This window comes from Halichoerus grypus, chromosome 11 (genome assembly GCF_964656455.1).
Source record: "Halichoerus grypus chromosome 11, mHalGry1.hap1.1, whole genome shotgun sequence".
NCBI classification, from domain to species: domain Eukaryota; kingdom Metazoa; phylum Chordata; class Mammalia; order Carnivora; family Phocidae; genus Halichoerus; species Halichoerus grypus.
The window spans coordinates 95,765,953-95,785,100 of NC_135722.1; the positions used below are offsets into that span (position 1 = coordinate 95,765,953).

The window sequence follows — 19,148 nt, forward strand, 5'->3', positions numbered from 1 at the left end:
TCATAAACATAGCGAATACGTACACAGTTCCTAGGTTCTAGACACTTGTCTAAAAGGCACACGCCCTCTCATTTGACCTTTGCAACAACCCTGTGAGATAGGTACCATTAGTTTCCCCATTTTCCAGATGAGGAGAGTGAGGAACATAGAAGGTGAGGAATTTTCCCAAGGCCACACGATCACGATTCCAGCCCAGGCAGTCTGCCTCTGTGCTCGTGTGCTTGACCTCTTTGCTATAATGCCTCTCCTGAGCTTTGCCCGTTTCTTCATACCACAACAGCATTCCATCAGGCCTCTCCTTCGTCCTTCCTTCCCTCCTCACCCACACCCCCTCTAATGCCCTTCCATTAAATGAAACTAGTCACGCTAGAAAACGCCTAATGGCTCCCTACTGCCCACAGGAGAAAATTCTTTGGTGTGCATTCAAAGTTCTTCACAACGTGGCCCGACCCCCAACTCCTGCTTCCTCTGCCTCATCTCCCCCCATGTTCATCTTCTCACACTTCTCCTGAAGCCACGCCCTTTCTCAAGGGAGCCCTCACACTCACTGGCTCCTCTGCCTGAAATACTCTTGCCGCCCTTCTCAGCCAGCCAAATCCCTTACACTTCCCCTGTCCCCCACTTCAGACAGCATCTCTTTGGTGATGTCCTCAGGCAGGTACCCAGGAGCTCAGCGCTACCCGTCTCTCATGGAATTCACTGAGCAGTTTTGCAATTTATCTTCTTACTCCTGACACACCCTCTCCAGCGCTTCGGAATGACTAAGTATTCAAAGAATGAATGATGGGCCCCAAATCCAGCCAGCTGGGTCCTTCTGCCTCTGCCCCTACATTCCAAACGATTCTTTTCACGGGATCACACAAAATCATAAAGACTGGAAAGATATCATGGGACTTATTTTCCCCCACTCTCTCCAGCTCAGGGTGAAGAAATGGACACTCTCTTCCCTATTTCTCTTCGAAGAAAAAAGTGAAAGGAGAGTGGAAGTCAAACCAACCAGTCTGAATAGGTCATGAAAGAAATAAGGGAACCTAACAGACAGATTGCGGGAGCCTGAGAGATCACCCCCTGCAAACTTCTTCATTTTATCCGGGAGGAAACTGAGGGCCAGGAAGATGGAGAGGTTTGTCTAAGGACAACGGCTAGTGAGAGGTAGAGAAATAGCATCGGCACCAGGACGCCTGCCTCCCCATCCAGGGATCTGGGCTTATCCTGTTGTCCCTCCACTTTCTTATCCTTCCTAGGGACGGCAGGGTAGCCCTGCCTCTGGGTGCCTGGGTCTTCCCACAATTCTCCTCCAAACAGGCTCAGGCTGCTTTCCTGGGACCGGGAAGCTAACAGGCTCAGCGTGAAACTTCCTGATGAGCCAGTGTCCCTTGCTCATGCAACCGTAGGACTGTTTAGCCAGTATCTGGCTACAACTCCCAATTGCACCAACTGGCTTGAGGCTTTCCAACTGGGGCTTCACCGAGGGCAGAGGCTCAGCCTTTGCTCTCCGGTGTCTGCCAACCCCTTCCCTGTGCCATACCAGGCTGCTCCTCACAACCACCCTTTCTTCCCTTCCCCACACCCTCTGCCTCCCATTTCCTCCCAGTTAGTCACAGTGAGGTCACGCTCAGCCCCTGGCTCCCAGCCGCTCCCTGAGCATGGTGTGTGTGCCGGGAGCGGAGAGTGGAGAGACTGTAGAGGAGGATGCAGCAGGCCATCATGGGAAAGATGGGCTCTGGAGTGCAAGAGATGTGGGTTCGAATCCTGATTCTGCCAGTTGGCCAATCATGTGACCTTCGGCACATTAGTTCATCTCCCAAATCCTTCGCCAAAAAAAGGTGGGGCTGCCTGGGAGGCGCCTTCCTAGCCTGTCGAATGGGGATAGTAACCCTTGGTCTATAGTGAGAATTCAATGAGATAAAGTGCCCAAAGCCCCTTCCACAGAGCTTGACAGGCAGTGAATGTTGGTTTACTTCCCTCCCTGTGAAGTGTGGAGGGATGACGGTCAACGCAGCGGCTCGAGGATCCTGGGTGCCCACCTGTAGGTCTGCAGGCGAGCTGGTATGAACGTGAACCTGTGGGTGTCCGTGTCGGATGGCACTGAGGGATAGAGTGACTGGTCTCAGGGAGGAGCCATGGGCGGCGGAGGGGGGGTATGGATGTGTATGCGCGTGAGCAGAGGAGTGCTCTGGCCTAAGAGTGTAAAGGAGTGTGACCTGGCTGAGCCTCTTTCTCCAAAATTCTCCCCTTCTTGAAAGGAAAGATCTGTCATGTCTGTTCTTGTCAGTAATGAGAAATCCAAAAACCCTTTCCAGGGGAGGGAGGAGGGAACAGCCCACCCCATGGGGCTCAGCTAAGTGAAGCAAATTCAAGCGAGGTCCACTCCTGGAAGAAGCCAGCATGCTTTCTCCCAACTGTTGGAGAAACCACACCCCAAAAGATGTTCAAAGAGCCAGGGACCTCTCTGGATGCTGCCTAAGGCCAGAGGGGCTCCCCCCAGCCTTGTCCCAAGCACAAGGGTTTCTCAAGCTTCCAAAAGATCACATAGGCAGTTCAACCCACCAGGCCTGTGGAGCAGGCCACCTCCGGACTGGGCTGGTGTGGTCACATCTTGGTGTGGAATGGGCTCCTCCCTGTGCATCTTCTCCAAGGGCCTGGGACAATGAAAGGTGGGTCCCAGGCTGCCATCCTGCCTCCTCACAGTGGAAAGCATAGGGCACAGGCCCCATCCCAACCTGCTTAGGATTCTCCTTCAGGATCACAGAATCCTGGGGAATCTCCTCCATCCTCCCGCCCTGCAAGCAAACCTGGCAAAACTATCCCTGAGAGAAGACTCTGTCTCATATGCAAAGACCATGGGTGAGAAGCTGACTCTACTGTCTCTTTCCCTTGGTGGCTGTTCCGGTGTTTAATGACCATGTTGGTGGCAAGTCCTAAGTCTGAAGCCTCCCTCTACTTTAGGCCTCGTGTACAGAGAGAGTAGTTTGCCTCCACTCATTAGATGACTTCCACAGTGAACAAAATGCAGAACGCCTGAGAGGTTTTGGCTTGGGACTCCAGATTATTGCTCTCTCTGACCATGAAGGATGTACCCAGAAAGTACCCAGCCCTTTAGGAAACATTAGTAGTGACTTCAAATCACTGTATAGATAAAGGAGTCTGATCTCCAGTCCCACCTCAGACTGTCACCTAAACTTGGACGCAGAATATCAGAGCAAGAAGGAACCCGTGATTCTCCAATGCACCCCCACATCAGGATTTTCTGCCCTTCCACCGCACTCTTCTCTGCCTGACAGAGTCCTACTCACCTTTTAGAGCTAGTTCAAATATTACCTCCTCCATGAAGCCCGCCCTGAGCTCCCAGGAAGAATGAACTCTTTCCATTTCTGTTTGACACCATGCTTTCTACACACCTCTAGTAAAGCAGGGTTGCGAGTGTATTAGAATTATTCCCTGAGGAGTCTCTCTCTCCTCCCTCTCCTTTTATCTCTCTCTTGCACCCTCCATGCTAGACTATAAGCTGCAGCAGGGCAGAGAGCATGTCTTAATTTTCTTTGTATTCCCACACCTGGCATAGTGTATATGCCCCACCCCACCCCCGGCCAAATTTAGGGAATCAATTAATTTTTCAGCTGAGAAAACTCAGACCACCTTAGCTTTCCTCCCGCCAACATACCCTCCCACATCTGCCCTGGCATCATGCCCTGTCCGAGCCCTCTCCCCCCGGCCTCCCGCCAGCCTGATCTCAAGGGGGAAAGTCCCCTCCCTCTGCTCCATCCTTCCCTTCACATCTGTCCATCCCGCACTCTGTCCAACACCATCTGCCCCCACCTGAAGCCCTCCCAGACTAACTCGAACCCCACACGACTCAGTTTTCTTCAAAGGCGCCAAGCTTGTGTCTACACTGTCCCACGGAGCCAGGTTATACACTTTGTCCTGGGCTCTCTTGTTCTGTTCCTCCTGTTTTGTCCCCTATCTTCCCCTTTCAATCGGGAGTTCCCTGAGGGTCTCAGGTCCTCCATCCTTGGTACCTCCATACATTCCTCTCTGAACAATTGGTCCACACAGACCGACTCACCCAAGAGGAAACTCGGACTAAACGCCGTGACGGAAAGAGAGCTGTGGTTTTAGATTCTGCACCACATCAGGCGAGTACTTAGTCCTAAATAAGTGCTCCAGGTGTCAGCACTCTTTTGAGGGGATAGTGGGGACCCCAACGTTGGCTTGTTGACTGGGGAGGGGCTGGACACAAAGGCCCTTGATAGGCCCCTGAAAGCTACTGAGCCTATGAATAAACACCCTCAAACTTGACATAATCTTCTTTATATCTCCCGCACCTGGCGTAGTCTAAGTGGCCGCCCCCCGCCCCTGCCCCTCAACATTTAGAGAATAAAGGTTGCTTTCTGAAAGACCTTACCTGCCTGTTGAAATCTAGGCCATTTCGATCATTTCCTGAAAGAGATAAAAACGAAAATATGAGCTGTTAGTGGGATTGGGACGAACTGAAGGTTAGAGGGAAATGGCAATGTGGGGGAGGAGCTTGTCTAGATTTTGAAAAGGAACACCCGCTTCCCCTGTGGCCAGGCTCTTCCTACTTATCCTGTTTCCCGGAGAGGTCTTTGGAAAATCTCCTCCAGGGTGGTGGATAACCAGGAAGAGTGACTTGTCCGAGGTCACACAGAGTCACCCGGGATGGAACTTGACATCCCGGAGTGCACGTTCTGTGGCACTCCTTCAGACAGATAACAAGCTGTCGTGGCTAAGCAAGGGATGACCGGCCACCTAACACGGCTGCCCCATCCCAGTCCTCCTGGGGACATGACACCTAAGTCATGTCAGATAGACAGGTGTCTGTCCTTGCTTTCTCCCCTCTGGCTTTCATTTCTTGTCTGTTCATCTCTTTCCTTTTATAACGGAACAAGTTATGGTGGGAGAAGTAAATGTGTGCTTAATAGAGAAAAATATTTGTTATAGAGAAGTATAAAGTAGCAGAAAAATCACTCTGCCGAGGGGCAGCTATAATTCATATTTTTGTATATGTTATCATCTTTTTTTTATGTTTGTTTTTCCTCATTGATATTCACCACCCTGTATAAATTTTACCCTGCTTTTCCCAGTGAACATCATTAATATTTCCCCTCTACTATTAAGAGGCACCATAAATCTTTTATTTCTCCAACGCTTGCAAACATCGTTTTTAATGGTTCCCTAATATTCCATTCTGGGGACCGTAGTTTGCTTAAATATACACCTATTGTTAGGGGGACTTGCTTCTATTGTTAGCTATAATAAAGTTTCCTTTTCCTATAATTATCTATGGCAGTGGAGCGCCTGGGTGGCTCAGTCGTTGAGCGTCTGCCTTCGGCTCAGGTCATGATCCCAGGGTCCTGGGATCGAGCGGCATCGGGCTCCCTGCTCAGCGGGGAGCCTGCTTCTCCTTCTCCCTCTGCCGCTCCCACTGCTTGTGCTCTCTCCCTCTCTCTCTGTCAAATAAATAAATAAAATCTTAAAAAAAAAAACCAAACCCCAAAACCGCCACCAAACTATGGCAGGAGCCACCGAACCAGCTTCCTTTATGCGCCATGGCTGGCTGGCTCTGTGACAGCAAGGACAATGACTACTGACTAAATACCATACATTCAGGGCACAGCACTGGGCTTAGTACATAACAGGGGTTCAAAATATACTGGTTGAATGAAAGAATAAATGGACAAGTGAATGAATTCAGGACTTTCAATCAGAAAATTCTTCTGCTTTTCATTGGCTCTTCAATAACTTTGGAATAAAGTCTCCATCCCTTAGCACAACACACAAATCCCCATATGACTGTCCCTCAGGATCCCACCTCGCTCCCTCCCAGGCACCCTGAGCTCAGGTGCAAACATACCAAGCCTGTCCTGTCTCCACACTTAGCCTTGCTCCACTCTGGACCCCAGGAGCCCTCGCTGTCCCTGCATGGCACATCATGGGACTCCTTTTCTGTGGGCTTTTCTCCTGCTAGTCTATGAGTTCCATGAAAATGGGGACATGACCTCCATTCTCAATGGCCACCACGGTTCCTAACATAGCGCAGTGTCTCAAGAAATGCCTGGTAGAACAATGAATGGGACCTAAGAGAATCCTCTGGAGTTTTAACTTAAACCCCTTGCCCTGCTCTGTTCTAAATGAGGATGGGAAAGCGTGCCCTTTCCTCTATGGTTGTGAGGGCATCTCCTCCAGCAACCAGGGCAGCAAGATGAGAGCAGAGGATGAAGAGGGATGGGGTCCTGAGAAGGGCATACGGGGAGATATGGAGTGACCTCTGGATAGCAGCCTGATTTTGAGATCAATGAAGATAATACGTAAAATCTGCAAGGGGAGCTAAAGGTAGGAAGGGCCCACAATCTGAAAGCAGTTGCACATAGACAGATAGACTTAAAGGCAAAATTGCTTTTACCTTTTTTTTCAATTGAGGTGTAACTGACAAATGACATTACATTAGTTTCAGGTGTACCGCATGATTCAACATTTGTATACATTGTGAACACGCTGATCATCACAATAAGTCTAGCGAACATTCATCACTACACATAGTTACACATTTTTTTTCTTCTGATGAGAATTTTTAAGATCCACTCTCTCAGCAACTTTCAAATATGCAATCCAGTTTTAACTACAGTCACCATGCTGTTCATTACATCCCCAGGACTTACTGTATTTTATAACTGGAAGTTTTGGCACCCTTTACCCATTTCACCTATCCCCACCCCTCAGCTCTGGCAACCACCAATCTGTTCTCTGTATCTATGAGCTTGGCTTTTGTTTTTGTTTGTTTGTTTGTTTGCTTGCTTGCTTTTGAGATTTCACATATAAATGAGATCATATGGTATTTGTCTTTCTCTGCCTGATTTATTTCCCTTAGCGTAATGCCCTCAAGTTCTGTCCATGTTGTCACAAATGGCAAGATTTCATTCTTTTTCATGGCTGAATAATGTTCTATGTCCCATGTTATGTGTGCATATAGACATATACACAGCATATTTTCTTTACTTATTCATCCACCAGTGGACACTTTGGCTGTTTCCATGTCTTGGCTATTGTAAATAATACTGCATTGAACTGGGGGGGGGAGATATCTTTTTGAGTTAGTGTCTTCATTTATTTGGATAAATGCCCAGAAGTGGAATTGCTAGATAATCCGGTAGTTCTAGATTTTATTTTTTGAGGAGCTTTTATCTTTAAAAAAAAAATCCTTCCATGACATTGTAAAGTTGGCCTAATAAGGAGTAATTTTAAAACTTGACACAAGAGCAAATTCATTCATCCAATACGCATTTACTCAGCCCACACTAGGTACCAGGCACTGTTCTAGGCGCTGGGAATACAATCCTGGAGAAGATAGCAGAAGTCCCTGACTTCTTTTCGACTTGAGGAGACATAAAAGGAATAAGAAAACAAATATAGAATTTCATTTAGAGATAATTACTGTGGAGAACAATAATACTTTGTCAGGGGGAGGGCGTGTCAGAGGCTGTTCATAAGCAGGTGGTCTGGGAAGGCCACTGAGGGGAGGTGAGGTTTTCACTGAAGTGAGGACCCAACCTTTCGAAGGTCTGAGGAAGATCATTCCAGACAGAAGTATCAGGACCTAAGGCAAGAGCAGGCTTGCATGCTGAGGAATAGTAATGAGGCTAGTAGGGCTGAAGAATGGGGTAATCAGAGGCAAGCTGACGTGGATCTGGCAGACAGGTGATGGTGAAAGCTGAAGGACGACAGGAAGTGATAGAGGGTTTGAGCAGAGGAGTCACATGATCTGACTTCAGTGTTTAAACCTACAGTGATGAGCTGGTAGGGGGTTAGAGAGCAGGAAGCAAGACCAGTTGAGAGCCATTGCAGTGGCCCAGATGAGAAAGGGCAGCAGAGTGGAAGGGACAGCGACAGTGGAGGTGGTGAGAAAAGCTTGGATTTAGAATGTTGAATTGATAGCTGACAGGACTGGCTGATGGATGGGAGGTGGGGTGCAGGGAAAGAGAGGAATCAAGGATGATTTCTAGGGTTTGGCCTTTCTCGATGGAATAATCGGTGGTGCCATTACCAGAGATGGGGGTGACTCAGGGAAGGGCAGGCTGGGGGTAGAAGGTCGAAAGCTATGTTTTTGAAGGAGGTAAGTTTGAGATGCCAGTGAGATATCCCAGGAGAGGCAGGGAAGTGAGTTTGGACTCAGGAGAAGTGTGAGGTCAGAAGTATAACCTGGGTAGTTATCTGCTTATAGGTGGCATTTAAAGCCACAGGATTCAGTGAGGTTACAAAGGAACTGAGTCCAGATGAAGAAGAAAGAAAAGTCAAGACTGGGATGATGAGGAGGAGCCAGTGAAGGAGACGGAGAAAGAGTGGGCACTCGAGGAGGAGGAAGACCAGGCAAGGATGGTGACTGGGAGGTAAAAGGGGAAGATGTTTCCAGGAGGAGGTATTAATACAGTGAGAGAAACAGTGGAGGGCCAAAACAGTTTGACTTGGAGGAGGTCATCAGCTTTGTGGACAATTAAAGAAGGTCTTTGCTTTTGATTTCTGTGAATGCAATTATCATGTTGTTTATGAGATCCACAAAATGGAAAAGATGAGCAAGCAGAATTCAGAGTTTAATTTTAAAACTCACCAGCCAACAAAATTAATAATTTCTCTTGCCTAGAAGTTTTTCCATGGCCCTTCTCAAGAGGCCTCTTATCATGAGGATGCACCTGCTGCACTTGGAGCCTAGTGAGGACATTTCTCCTTCTCATCAAATTCATTCTTACCTGCATTGGTATCTGTACCTAATCTTCCTTGAAACCCAGCCTAAGTGAATGAGGTACCTGGTTGGCCAGGACCTCCCAAGGAGACTGGCCCCATGACACTCCAACAGAGTCAAGAGTGCCCTATAGCTCAGTGCTGGGCACTTAGGAAGGGCTCAGCTCCCCAGAGCCATTCCGGTTCTGATTCTGATTCTACTGCTAATGCTCTAGATTGAAAGATGACTGGTGAGCCGTTTCTGGGACTCAATTTATTCATCTTTGACACAGTGAGGTAGGTGCTCCTCTTTCAGGGAGAAATGAGAGGATGTAATTATCATATTAGGCGAAATCCTGGTCCACGATCATCAGAGACTTACTTTATACCCCTTTGCAATGCTCTGTGGAGAAGCAGCAAGGGTGTACTTGGAAACAGTCCTGGACTTGAAGTGGAGAACTGAGGTTCAAGGCTTGGCTCCATCACTCCCGGGCTGTGTGAGTTTGATCAAGGCAGGCAGCTCCAGAGGCTTCAGGCTTCTCAATGGCAAAATAAGGTCATAATTCCCATTCCACCCACTTTCCAGGATTATAGTAAAGCTCAAAGGAGAGAAAGCTGGTGACCATGCTTCGTGCACTGGGAGGTACTCCCCAGTTGTAGAGCTGGGCTCCAGACATCCTGGGCCATTCCCCTATCCAGGCTAAGCCTGGTCTTATGTTAGGGACTTTGCATGTGCTGTGCCCTTCTCTCCCTAGAAAATACACACTCGTCCTCTAAGACTAAACTCAAATGTCACATCCTCCATGAAACTTTCCCAAAGCAAAATATGGGATTTTCTCTGTGTTTCCACACCTCTTATTTATGACTTTTATTGCACATACCACAATTTTTAGACCCAGTGGTTCATGTGTTTGTTTCTCTCATGAAATCATGAGCTCCTAGAGGTTAGCATTATTATAAATCTTATTCATCTTTGAACCTCAAGTGCCTAAAAGTATCTAATACACAGTAGGTGCCAAATGACCATGTGTTTGATCCAAATTACTAAGGAACTGCTCCAAAAACCAATCTTTGATTCTGACCTGAGAAAGTCACAGGTGCCACCATCTGCCGAAAGTTTGAACATATCATATTTCCAAGCCCTGGCTCCGTCTTTGGAAGGTAGCAATCACTTGCAGGAAAAACAAAGCAGGACAGACACACAGAAGGAAGAGTTGGAAGGACACCGAAGTCCAAACTCAGAGGGGAAGCACCTTGCAGAGGACACACAGCCTCAGAGAACTTGAATCAAGACCAAAGCTTGATTTCTCAACTCTTATACTCATACAGTTTTCCCAGTAAAGGCACTGCATGGGACACCTGGCTGGCTCGGTCAGTAGAGCATGTGACTCTTGATCTTGGGGTTTTGAGGTCCAGCCCCATGTTGGGCCTAGAGCTTACATAAAAAAAAAAAAAAAAAAAAAAAAAAAAAAAAGGCACTGCATCCAGTGGCCGACACAGAGAAACCAAGGGTTTGACTTTGATCAACAGCTTAGGTAAACAAATGTTGATCAAATTTGGAAATGATTCAAAGCAGAGAGGGAGATGAATGCAGAAAACTGGATGATAGAATCAGGATTAGAAAATATTTTGGCATGTTCTAATAGGAAGCCAAAACCAACAAGGTAAAATGTAACAGGAATAAATGTAAAGCCCTGTACTTGGGTTAAACAAAATCAACTGTTTATATATATATATAAAAGACAGGGGAGGTCGAACTGTACACTTAGAAATGGTTAAGATGGTAAATTTTATGTTTAAATTTAATGGTTTATATTTAGTTTTTATGTTATGTGGTTTTTTTTACCTCAACAAAAATGCAACAGACAAAAAGTAAACTAGAGACTTTTATTTTTTAATTAGGGAATTCTGTTTTAACAAATAAGCTAGCCCAGAAATCTGCTTTTCTACTTTATGTTGGGTAGTCCACTAAAGTAGTCAAATTGCACAAAGTTCTACCCAACTAGAAGACTATCTGCTACGTATGACCCAGCAATCCTACTTCTGGGTATATCTCCAAAGTAAGTGAAAACAATGCTATTAAAGAGATATCTGCACCCCCATGTTCACTGTGGCGATATTCACAACAGCCAAGATATGGACACAATCTGTGTCCATCGATGGATGGATAGATAAAGAAGATGTTGTTTATTTAAACACACACACACACACACACACACACACACACACACACAGGGGCGCCTGGGGGGCTCAGTAGGTTAAGCGTCTGCCTTCGGCTCAGGTCATGATCCCAGGGTCCTGGGATCGAGCCCCACGTCAGCTCTCTGTTTGGCGGGGAGTCTGCTTCTCCCTCTCTCTCTGCCCCTCCCCCCCTCGCTCATGCTCTCTCTCAAATAAATAAATAAATACATAAAATCTTAAAACACACACACACACACACGCACACACACTGGAATATTATTCAGCCACGAGAAAAATGGAAATCCTGCCATTTGTGACAACATGGATGGATCTTGTGGGTATTATGCTAAGTGAAATAAGACAGAAAAATACAAATACTGCGCGGTATCACTTACATGTGGAATCTCAAAAAAATTTTTTTTAAAAAGTCAAACTCATAGAAACAGAGCGTGAGAGAGTAGAAAAGTGGTTGCCAGAGGCTGAGGGAGTGGGGGGGATAGGAAGAGGTTGGTAAAATGGTACAAACGTTCAGCTGTAAGATGAATAAAGTCTGAGGATATCATATAGAGCACGGTGACTATAGTTGATAGGACTCTACTGTATAATGGAAATTTGCTGAGGAGAACTGAAAGGTTCTCTCACATACAAAAAAATGTAAATAGGTGAGGTGATGGACGTGATAATTAACCAGATGGAGGGGATCATTTCCCAGTGTATACACATATCAAATCACCATGATGTACGCTGTGAATCTCTTACAATTTTATCACTTGCACGTCAATAAAGCTGAAAAAAACCCCATACTACGTGCTATAATTGGAAGCCTCATAAAAAGCTTTTTCAACATACCAATAACCAATTTCAAACTACAGTAGCAATAGTCATAGCGGATACATATGGTGACTAGGAATTCAAGCATGCAGAGTGTCAGGCATTTTGCCGCCAAAATGTCTGTCCTCTGTATGTTACATTTTGAGAGAGGCTGAATCTCCTAAAGAAATCAGATATGTCTCCCCTGCCAAAAAAGAAAAACAAAAAGGAAGAAAGAATTCTCATTTCTGTTTGTTGGCAGACATTATTTGGAAATAAACCTTTCGAGGAGGGGGCACAAGGGGAGGCTGGCTTTAGAGTATCCCACGTGGAAAAGAAACCACAGAAAAGGAGATTTTTGAGCTGGCCAAAGCTCAATATTAGCCCAAGTGTGTTGCATGTGTGTGGTGTAGCTGCTTAAAAAGCTAAGGCGGTCCCGTTCATTAATGGAGAGGCAGATCAAGGCAGATCCCTGACTGAGAGCGTTGTGCCCAGTACAGGGCGTCAATTTGAAAAAGGGATGAACTGGGCTGATAAACTGGGCTGCCGAGCATGAGGACCAAGATGGTAAGGAGCCCAGATGTCACATCAGATGAGGAAAGGAGATTTAGCCTAGAGATGACAACACTTGTCTTTACATAAAAACTTCTTCATGGCATGGCCATGAGAATTAAATGAGAAATTCGTTTTAAGTATAATAATGGTATTGTAGTTAAGAAGGAAAAGTTCCTTCTGTTTTACAGATGCATCCTTGCCATATTTAGGATGGAAATGTTGCAATTTCTAGAATGTATAAGAAAATATTCCAGCAGCAGGAAGAGCAGAAATGTGATGGTTGTTGAGAGGAGACAATGAGTATATGGGGGCTCATTGTATTTGTCTCTGCTGTCATGTGTGTTTGAAAATGTCCACAAGGGAAAGTTGAAAAGAAAAAAAAAGGGATTTCAGAAACAAATGGATGAAGCAAATATGGATGGCGAGATGTTGACAGTTACTAAATCCAGGTGATGGGTATATGGCTGTTCATTAACTGTTTTCTATGTTTTCCATACGTCTGAGTTTTCGCAAAATAAAAAATTCTAAGTACAATTCAATGAGGGAACATTGGAAAGCACTTGGCATAGTGCCTGGTGCATAGTAAGTGCTTAAATAAATATCAGTGGACTTTTCCTTCCTCTCCAAATATTGGCATGGAAGTGAACCAAGCTTAGCCTGAAGCAGCAAAGAGCAGAGCAGGGCCAAGGGCGAAGCTGCTGGAAAGCAGGCTTCATTGCAGTGGGAGGAAGAATTTTGTGAAAAGTGGATGGGTTCAGCAGTGAAACTAATTTCACATCGTCAGAGCTCCCCATTGCTAGGAACATTCAGCCAGGGGCTGCTTGTATCCAGCGATGTTACAGAAGTGGTTTTGGAATCGAGGGACAATTTGATGGCATCAAGAGGGGGATTTCAGGGAATCTCTAAAATTCCTTCCATCTCTGAAGTCTTTCCATTCAATGCAGCTGGTTGAAATGCACCAAGATTTTTTCTCCCCTCCCAGAAACTGGTCCCTGTAAGCAGCATAGGCAGAGCGAGGCAGAAGAAGGACCAAAGAGCTCTTCTTACCATTTCCCTCTGTCCTGTTTGTTCTGCATACAAACAAAAGATAAGGACATAGAAGGCAGGGGGGAGGGCAGACAGGGCTTGAGAAGGAAGCTTTAGAATCCCCCATTTGGAGGTCTTGGGGGCAAATGGGTGAGATCTATGCCAAGCTGGAAGGGCACCCACTGGGGTCTCTCCAGGCTTCTTTGGGTTCTCATGGCCCCCTGGCAATCTCTGAGCCATGAAGCTTCCAGAAAGAAAGCAGGAGGAGAGCCAACACCTTGAAACCCTGGCTCATGAGCCTGGGGGAGACCTCAGGAGATCATCGGGGCAAGTTCCCTGCCTTTGGGAAGATGAAGCATTATTATTCACCCCATTTCACAGATGAGGAGACTGAGTCTCAGCCAGGTTAGGTGATGGGTACAACCTATCAGGACCCCGGGGGGCCCACAACAGACAGTAGGAGACACACCAGCCCTCTGCATTCCCACCTCTGAGCAGCAGACCTGCTGATTTTCATAGCTTTGGCAGCACCGGGATGTGAGTTTGCCTGGGGAGCAATTCTCTGGGTGAGGGGGGTGGAAGCACAGGAATGGAGAACTGTCCAAGCAGGATTTTTCACTTCTGCCTGGTAAACAGTGCAGAGTGCTCGGCAATGGGGCTGAACCTCTCCCAATTCTGGACTGCTTCTCTTCTCACCAGCTCCGCACCCGGTATAACCCAGTAAGACTTTCAGTGCCACTTTCTGACCACTTGGCAGCTGGTGGGCACTTCCTGGGAGAGCCATGCTTAAAGCTCCCAGGACCCTGGAAACACTCCTGGGCGCCGGCTACCAGAGCAAACCAGGAGAGACTTCCCGGCGCAGTCACTTAAACCAGTCAAAGCAGTTGTTTTCCAGGACCCCACAGACACCATGCCTACCTTTTCTGTTACTTGAGATTCCTCCAAGGAACGGGCAGTGTTGCCTAATGGTCAGAGTTCTGTACAGAGAACACACGGGAAACTGAGCTTGAGGGTTACTTCAAAGGCTGTTTTACACTGGACTTGGGGCAAGTGGCTTAATCTCCGTAGCCTTCAATTTCCCTTAAATATTAAAACAAAAAAGTTTCTGTCTGCATTCCTGCCACCTCCTTTACAGGGGCAAGGAAATGCCCAGGAGGACCCTGAGGAGGACCCCCTGAAGACCCCTGAAGAACGGGATGCAGGACCTGGGATGGAGAGGAGAAAGAGCCCTAGCTTAGGGGTTGGGGGAGATCTGACTCCCAGTTCTCCACTAGCTCAGTGTCCTCAGTCAAGTCACCTTACCTCGGGGGGTGTAGACAGCAAATGCAGACATGCACGTGGGTGCAAGCCATGCCCAGGGACATGTCACGAATGCATCACTGCACCCTCTTCCTTGTTCTAATGTCCCTACCTCGGCGACCACCACTGATGGTCAGAATGAGCTCTCCAGAAGAAACCCATTTACCACCCCAGGACAGGGGGATCTCTCAGGTGCCCTTGACCTCTGACCATGTGTGGAGCTGGGAATTTTCATGATTTAAAGCTTCTTCCTCTCTACCCTAAGGTAGAGCAAATCTCTTCAGGGATTCCTCATGACGTGGCCCAGGTGAGCGACCTGACTGACGCCTTTTCTCCATACACACACACACACACACACACACACACACACACACACACCCTTGTGAGACTGAACCCTGAAGCCTTGCTCTCCGGTCCCTTCCCACAGATCAGGAGCCTGGGGCTGAGCCACAGTGGACACAAGGCGCCCCATGGCACCCCTTGGCTGGAAGGGAAGCCCAGCATCCTCCCAGCTCCCTCTGCCATCCGTCATGATGTTCTTTGACAAATGAAAGGCTCCTCACATGGTCTTCTCATTGTTTAGGCCTGACAATCCCCACTGCTTCTCAGCCTGAGCTGTAGATGGGACTCCCCGGGGCTCCCCTACAGTGCCCCCTCACCTCCTGCTGGCCCAAAGTGGGCAGCACCGTCAGAGGCCACGCGGAAGCAGTATCCGGGCAGATGCACCAAGTTCCAGAAAAACAGGCCAGGGACTCAGGTCCCTGCGGCAAGGAATGCGGCCAGAAGAGCCAGGTCCCCGCCAAAGTCTCAACTCATAGTCCCCTGAGCCTGGAAAACAAGAAAAATCCAACTCCAAAGGAAGAACTCTGTTAGTAAGCCCAGGGTTCTGGTTGCACTAATGAGCACATCTCAGAGAAGCGCCTCACCTGCGATTTTTCTATCAGGAGTATTAAATGCTCAAGAGGACTAGAGACTCCTAGTGCTATCCCTGCCATTTACAGGGAAGGAAACAGTCCCAGAGAGGACAAGTGATGAGCTAAAGGTCATACAGGTAACAAGCGGCACAACAGGAACTACTCCCCAGAGCTCAATGCCCAGACTTGACCCTGCACGACACCCGTGGGGGTTCTTTAAAGGTCGACTCCAGACCAGCACCACTCTGCCCTTGGCCCAGCCTGGGGAAGGAAGAGGTAGAAGAGGCTTAAGGTCAGTCGGAGACTGAGCAGCTCTACCCTAGCCCTCTTCCCGGCACAGAGTGAAGCGGGCTGAGAAGGGCAGGAGGAGATGCCTGGGAGGGCCACGTGGCTGGGCTCGGGCTCTCCCGTGGGTGCGCACATGACCTTGTGCGGCTCAGAGGGGTGCGCGCGTAGAAAGCAAGCTCGGACAGGAGATGCTCTCTCACACTTGCGGAACAACTCACACGTCCAAAAGCTGCCACGGGTAGGCTCTCATTTCATTCCTTCCTCATGGCTTGTTCTATAGACAAGGAAACCGAGGCTGGGTCCCCGCACCAGCACTGTGGGGGGTGCGGAGGGGGAAGGGGCAGGAACTTGGATCTCAAGTTCTGGCTCCAGGGCCGGTGCCCTTGCCAACACACATTGATCACAGTGACACGCACTGGGTTTGCTTCTCTACTGTGCTGTGCATTTCCATCTCCAGTTCGTATGTGGTCCCCACCCCACCTGCCTGTGAGGTCTACAGGGCTGGAATGACAGGACTCTTGTTTCACCAGTGACTAGAGGCTCAGAGAGGGTGGGGCTTGTTATAGGTCCCACAGCCCACTGCGGAGCCCAGACCCCACCACCTTTCTCTCTGCTTTCCTTCTTGTAGAGTAAGGTGGTCCTCCCCTCTGGGGGCTGCAGGGGCCGCCTCTGATGGAAGGGTGCTGGGGAGAGAGAGGAGAGGCTTAATCCAAGGAAAGGACAAAACAGAAACAAAGGACAGAGGATACTGCCTCTGGGGTGGGGGGAAAGTGTTCCTAAAGATACCTCCCTCTCACATCCCCACTGTGACTTTGGGAAAGTCATTCCCCTTCTCTGACCCCAGTCTCTCCCCCCATAAAATGGGAGAATAGGACTAGATCAGAGCATTTTCAAACATTTTGGCAGCAGAACACTGTTTTCAAATAATAAGGAATAATTAGTAGCTGACATTTATTGAGCATTTACTACGCACCAAGCTCTGCAGTAAACATTTTATACACATGCAGCATTTAATCCTTATAACCACCCTATGAGTAGGTGCTCTTATTATCCCCATTTCACAGATGAGGAAAGGAGGCTCAGAGGGGTTCATCAACCTGCCCAAGTTTCCTGATTAGTAAATCGCTGAGCAGAAACTCAAGCCCACGTCTGTCCACCAGGCAAGGCTGTCCGTACTACATCACACCATCTCCAAATGGAGCGTCACATGTGGTTGCTGTAGAAACTCGAAGGAAGTAAAGGACCTTTAGATTTTCCAGAACTAGCAATGTCCCCTAATCTCATTAAACCTGGCCTGTGCCTTAGCACTGGGTCCTGGGGGGAGGGGGTCTCTCCACCTGTTCCCTCCCCTTCCTCCTGTCATTTCCCTATTTTCTGAGAAGTAAAGACAGGCTTGAGTCAGGATCCACATGAGGAGCCCGCAGGGGTGGAGGTGACTGGCCCCTCTAGCCCTCTAGCCGGGCAGGCGCTCAGTGGGGTGACTACTTAGCTAGGGCTGCTCCTGGGCCCTTCCCCTGAAGCAGGCTTCCCACTCCCAAATGCAAGTGGCTACAACGGCCTGTTGGCCAAAGTGAATGAGTTCCTAGGCAGGGCTACTCAGGAGACAGCCTATATTACTACTCGAGGTTCCCTGGATCGGCTGTTGAGTCCCTGCCCCACTCTGTGGACACTTGCTGCTTCTGATACTAATACCAGCAAACAGCATTACCCTATGGCAGGCACTGAGGTAAGTGTGTTTAAGTTAAATATTGACCCATTCGATCCTTACAGCAACCTCATGAGATAGGTACAATTATTATCCCCATTTTACAGACTAGGGAACTGAGCAGGGAACCATTAAGTAACTAGCCCAAGGTCATAACTAGTAAGCAGAGAAGCTGGGATTCACATACAGACTCTGACTCCGAAGTCTAAGCTCCTCATGACTGCACCTTGGTGAGCTGGGGGCAGGGGTGCAGCAATTCACATCATTCCAAGCATCTTACAAATAATTTTAGAGACCCTCAAGGTCACACCTGTTATCCAATGCACAAGCTCAGGCCCAAGGATGGGAAGCGATTGTCTAAGAGCACAGGTGGGTGGTAGAGGCTAGAATCCGTCTGTCCTCACATCTCCTCAGCCGAATGAGAAAGTACAGATTGTTTTTCCAATTTCATGGGTAGAAAAACGGAGATGACCAGTCTGTGGTCACCAGAGGGAGGTAGGCTCGAGTCCAGAAGTAGAACACACTCAATGGTTGCCCTGAGCTCAAGCGTCCTCAGGACATGGAGGGGTAAACTGAGTCCAGGGGCAGGAGGGGGACCTACCCAGTTCTCCCAGGAGGCAAAGGCCACTAGCACCCAGCCCAGCCTGACCTCTGTCACCTCTCCCCTGGCCTGTGGAGGCAGGGGTGGGAGGGAGTCAGCCCAGTGCTGCCTCCCTTTGATAACTTTGAGCCTGGGGCAGACAAGTGCCAGCCGGCTTCACCCCCTTTGTCCGAGCTTCCCTCCTCAAGAAAACCTTAATCATCCTCATTTGAATTTCAAATGACCTCTCCCCTCTCCCCCTCCCCGCCCCAACAGGCTTTGAGGCAGGGATATGGAAATTCACCCTGCAGTATGGAAATCATAGCCCTATGCAAATCGGGTGCCAAGACCCCATCGTCATAGCAACCACTGGGTTTCCTCTCCTTTAGGCACCTCTCTGGGCTCTCTGGCTTGCTCCTCTTCCCAGCTGGAGCAGGTGGGGGAGCGGGGTGGGCAAGCCCCCTGCCAGCGGCCTCGCTGTGGCCCACAGCAGACAGGTGGGGCACCCCTAACTAAGGTGGCCAGCAGGGCCCAGACCTGCCAGCCCACCTGCATGCTTTCCTGGCGCAAATCTGGACCGGACCGAGCCTACCCAAGCGAGGCCAGCCGCTGTGTTTTTTTCCTGGCCGGGGCTAATCCAAGGATGGGCTAGGTGGTGGGGGGGGAAGTTCTGGAGTCTGGAGGACACAGAAAGGCCCCCAAAGGAGGTGGCGGGAGAGGGGAGACCTAGGGGGCTTCCATGGCACCATGGTAGGAGATGAAAAGCCCAGCATGGAACCTGTATGTAAAATGCCATGCAAATTAACAACTATTATTTTTTGAGTCAACTGCACTGGTGCTTTTTGGGAGATGCCGGTAGCTCAGTTTCCCATGCTCCTGGCTTGGCACAAAGGCCTGCCTTCCCTGAGTCTCCCAGGGCCCTCCTGTTACCCCAGAAGTGCCCCCACCCCAGTGAGCACCAGCCCACGGAGGAGGCAGGAGGGGACAGAAATGTCAGTGGCTGAAGTCCCTGGAAATGAAATTTACCGCCTCATTCTCTGAGCCCGCCCGGCCCAGC

At 48.6% G+C, this 19,148-nt stretch overlaps 1 protein-coding gene across 4 annotated transcripts in view; it reads right to left on the minus strand.

Annotated features, from left to right (window-relative positions):
• Nucleotides 1-19,148, minus strand: part of POU2F3 (POU class 2 homeobox 3) — a 73,943-nt gene that overhangs the window by 40,180 nt on the left and 14,615 nt on the right. For all 4 annotated transcript variants that reach the window (XM_078058863.1, XM_078058862.1, XM_078058865.1 and 1 more), the window contains exon 3: nt 4,406-4,440. In XM_078058863.1, coding sequence (XP_077914989.1) covers nt 4,406-4,440 — 35 coding nt within the window. The remainder of the gene's footprint in view (nt 1-4,405; nt 4,441-19,148) is intronic.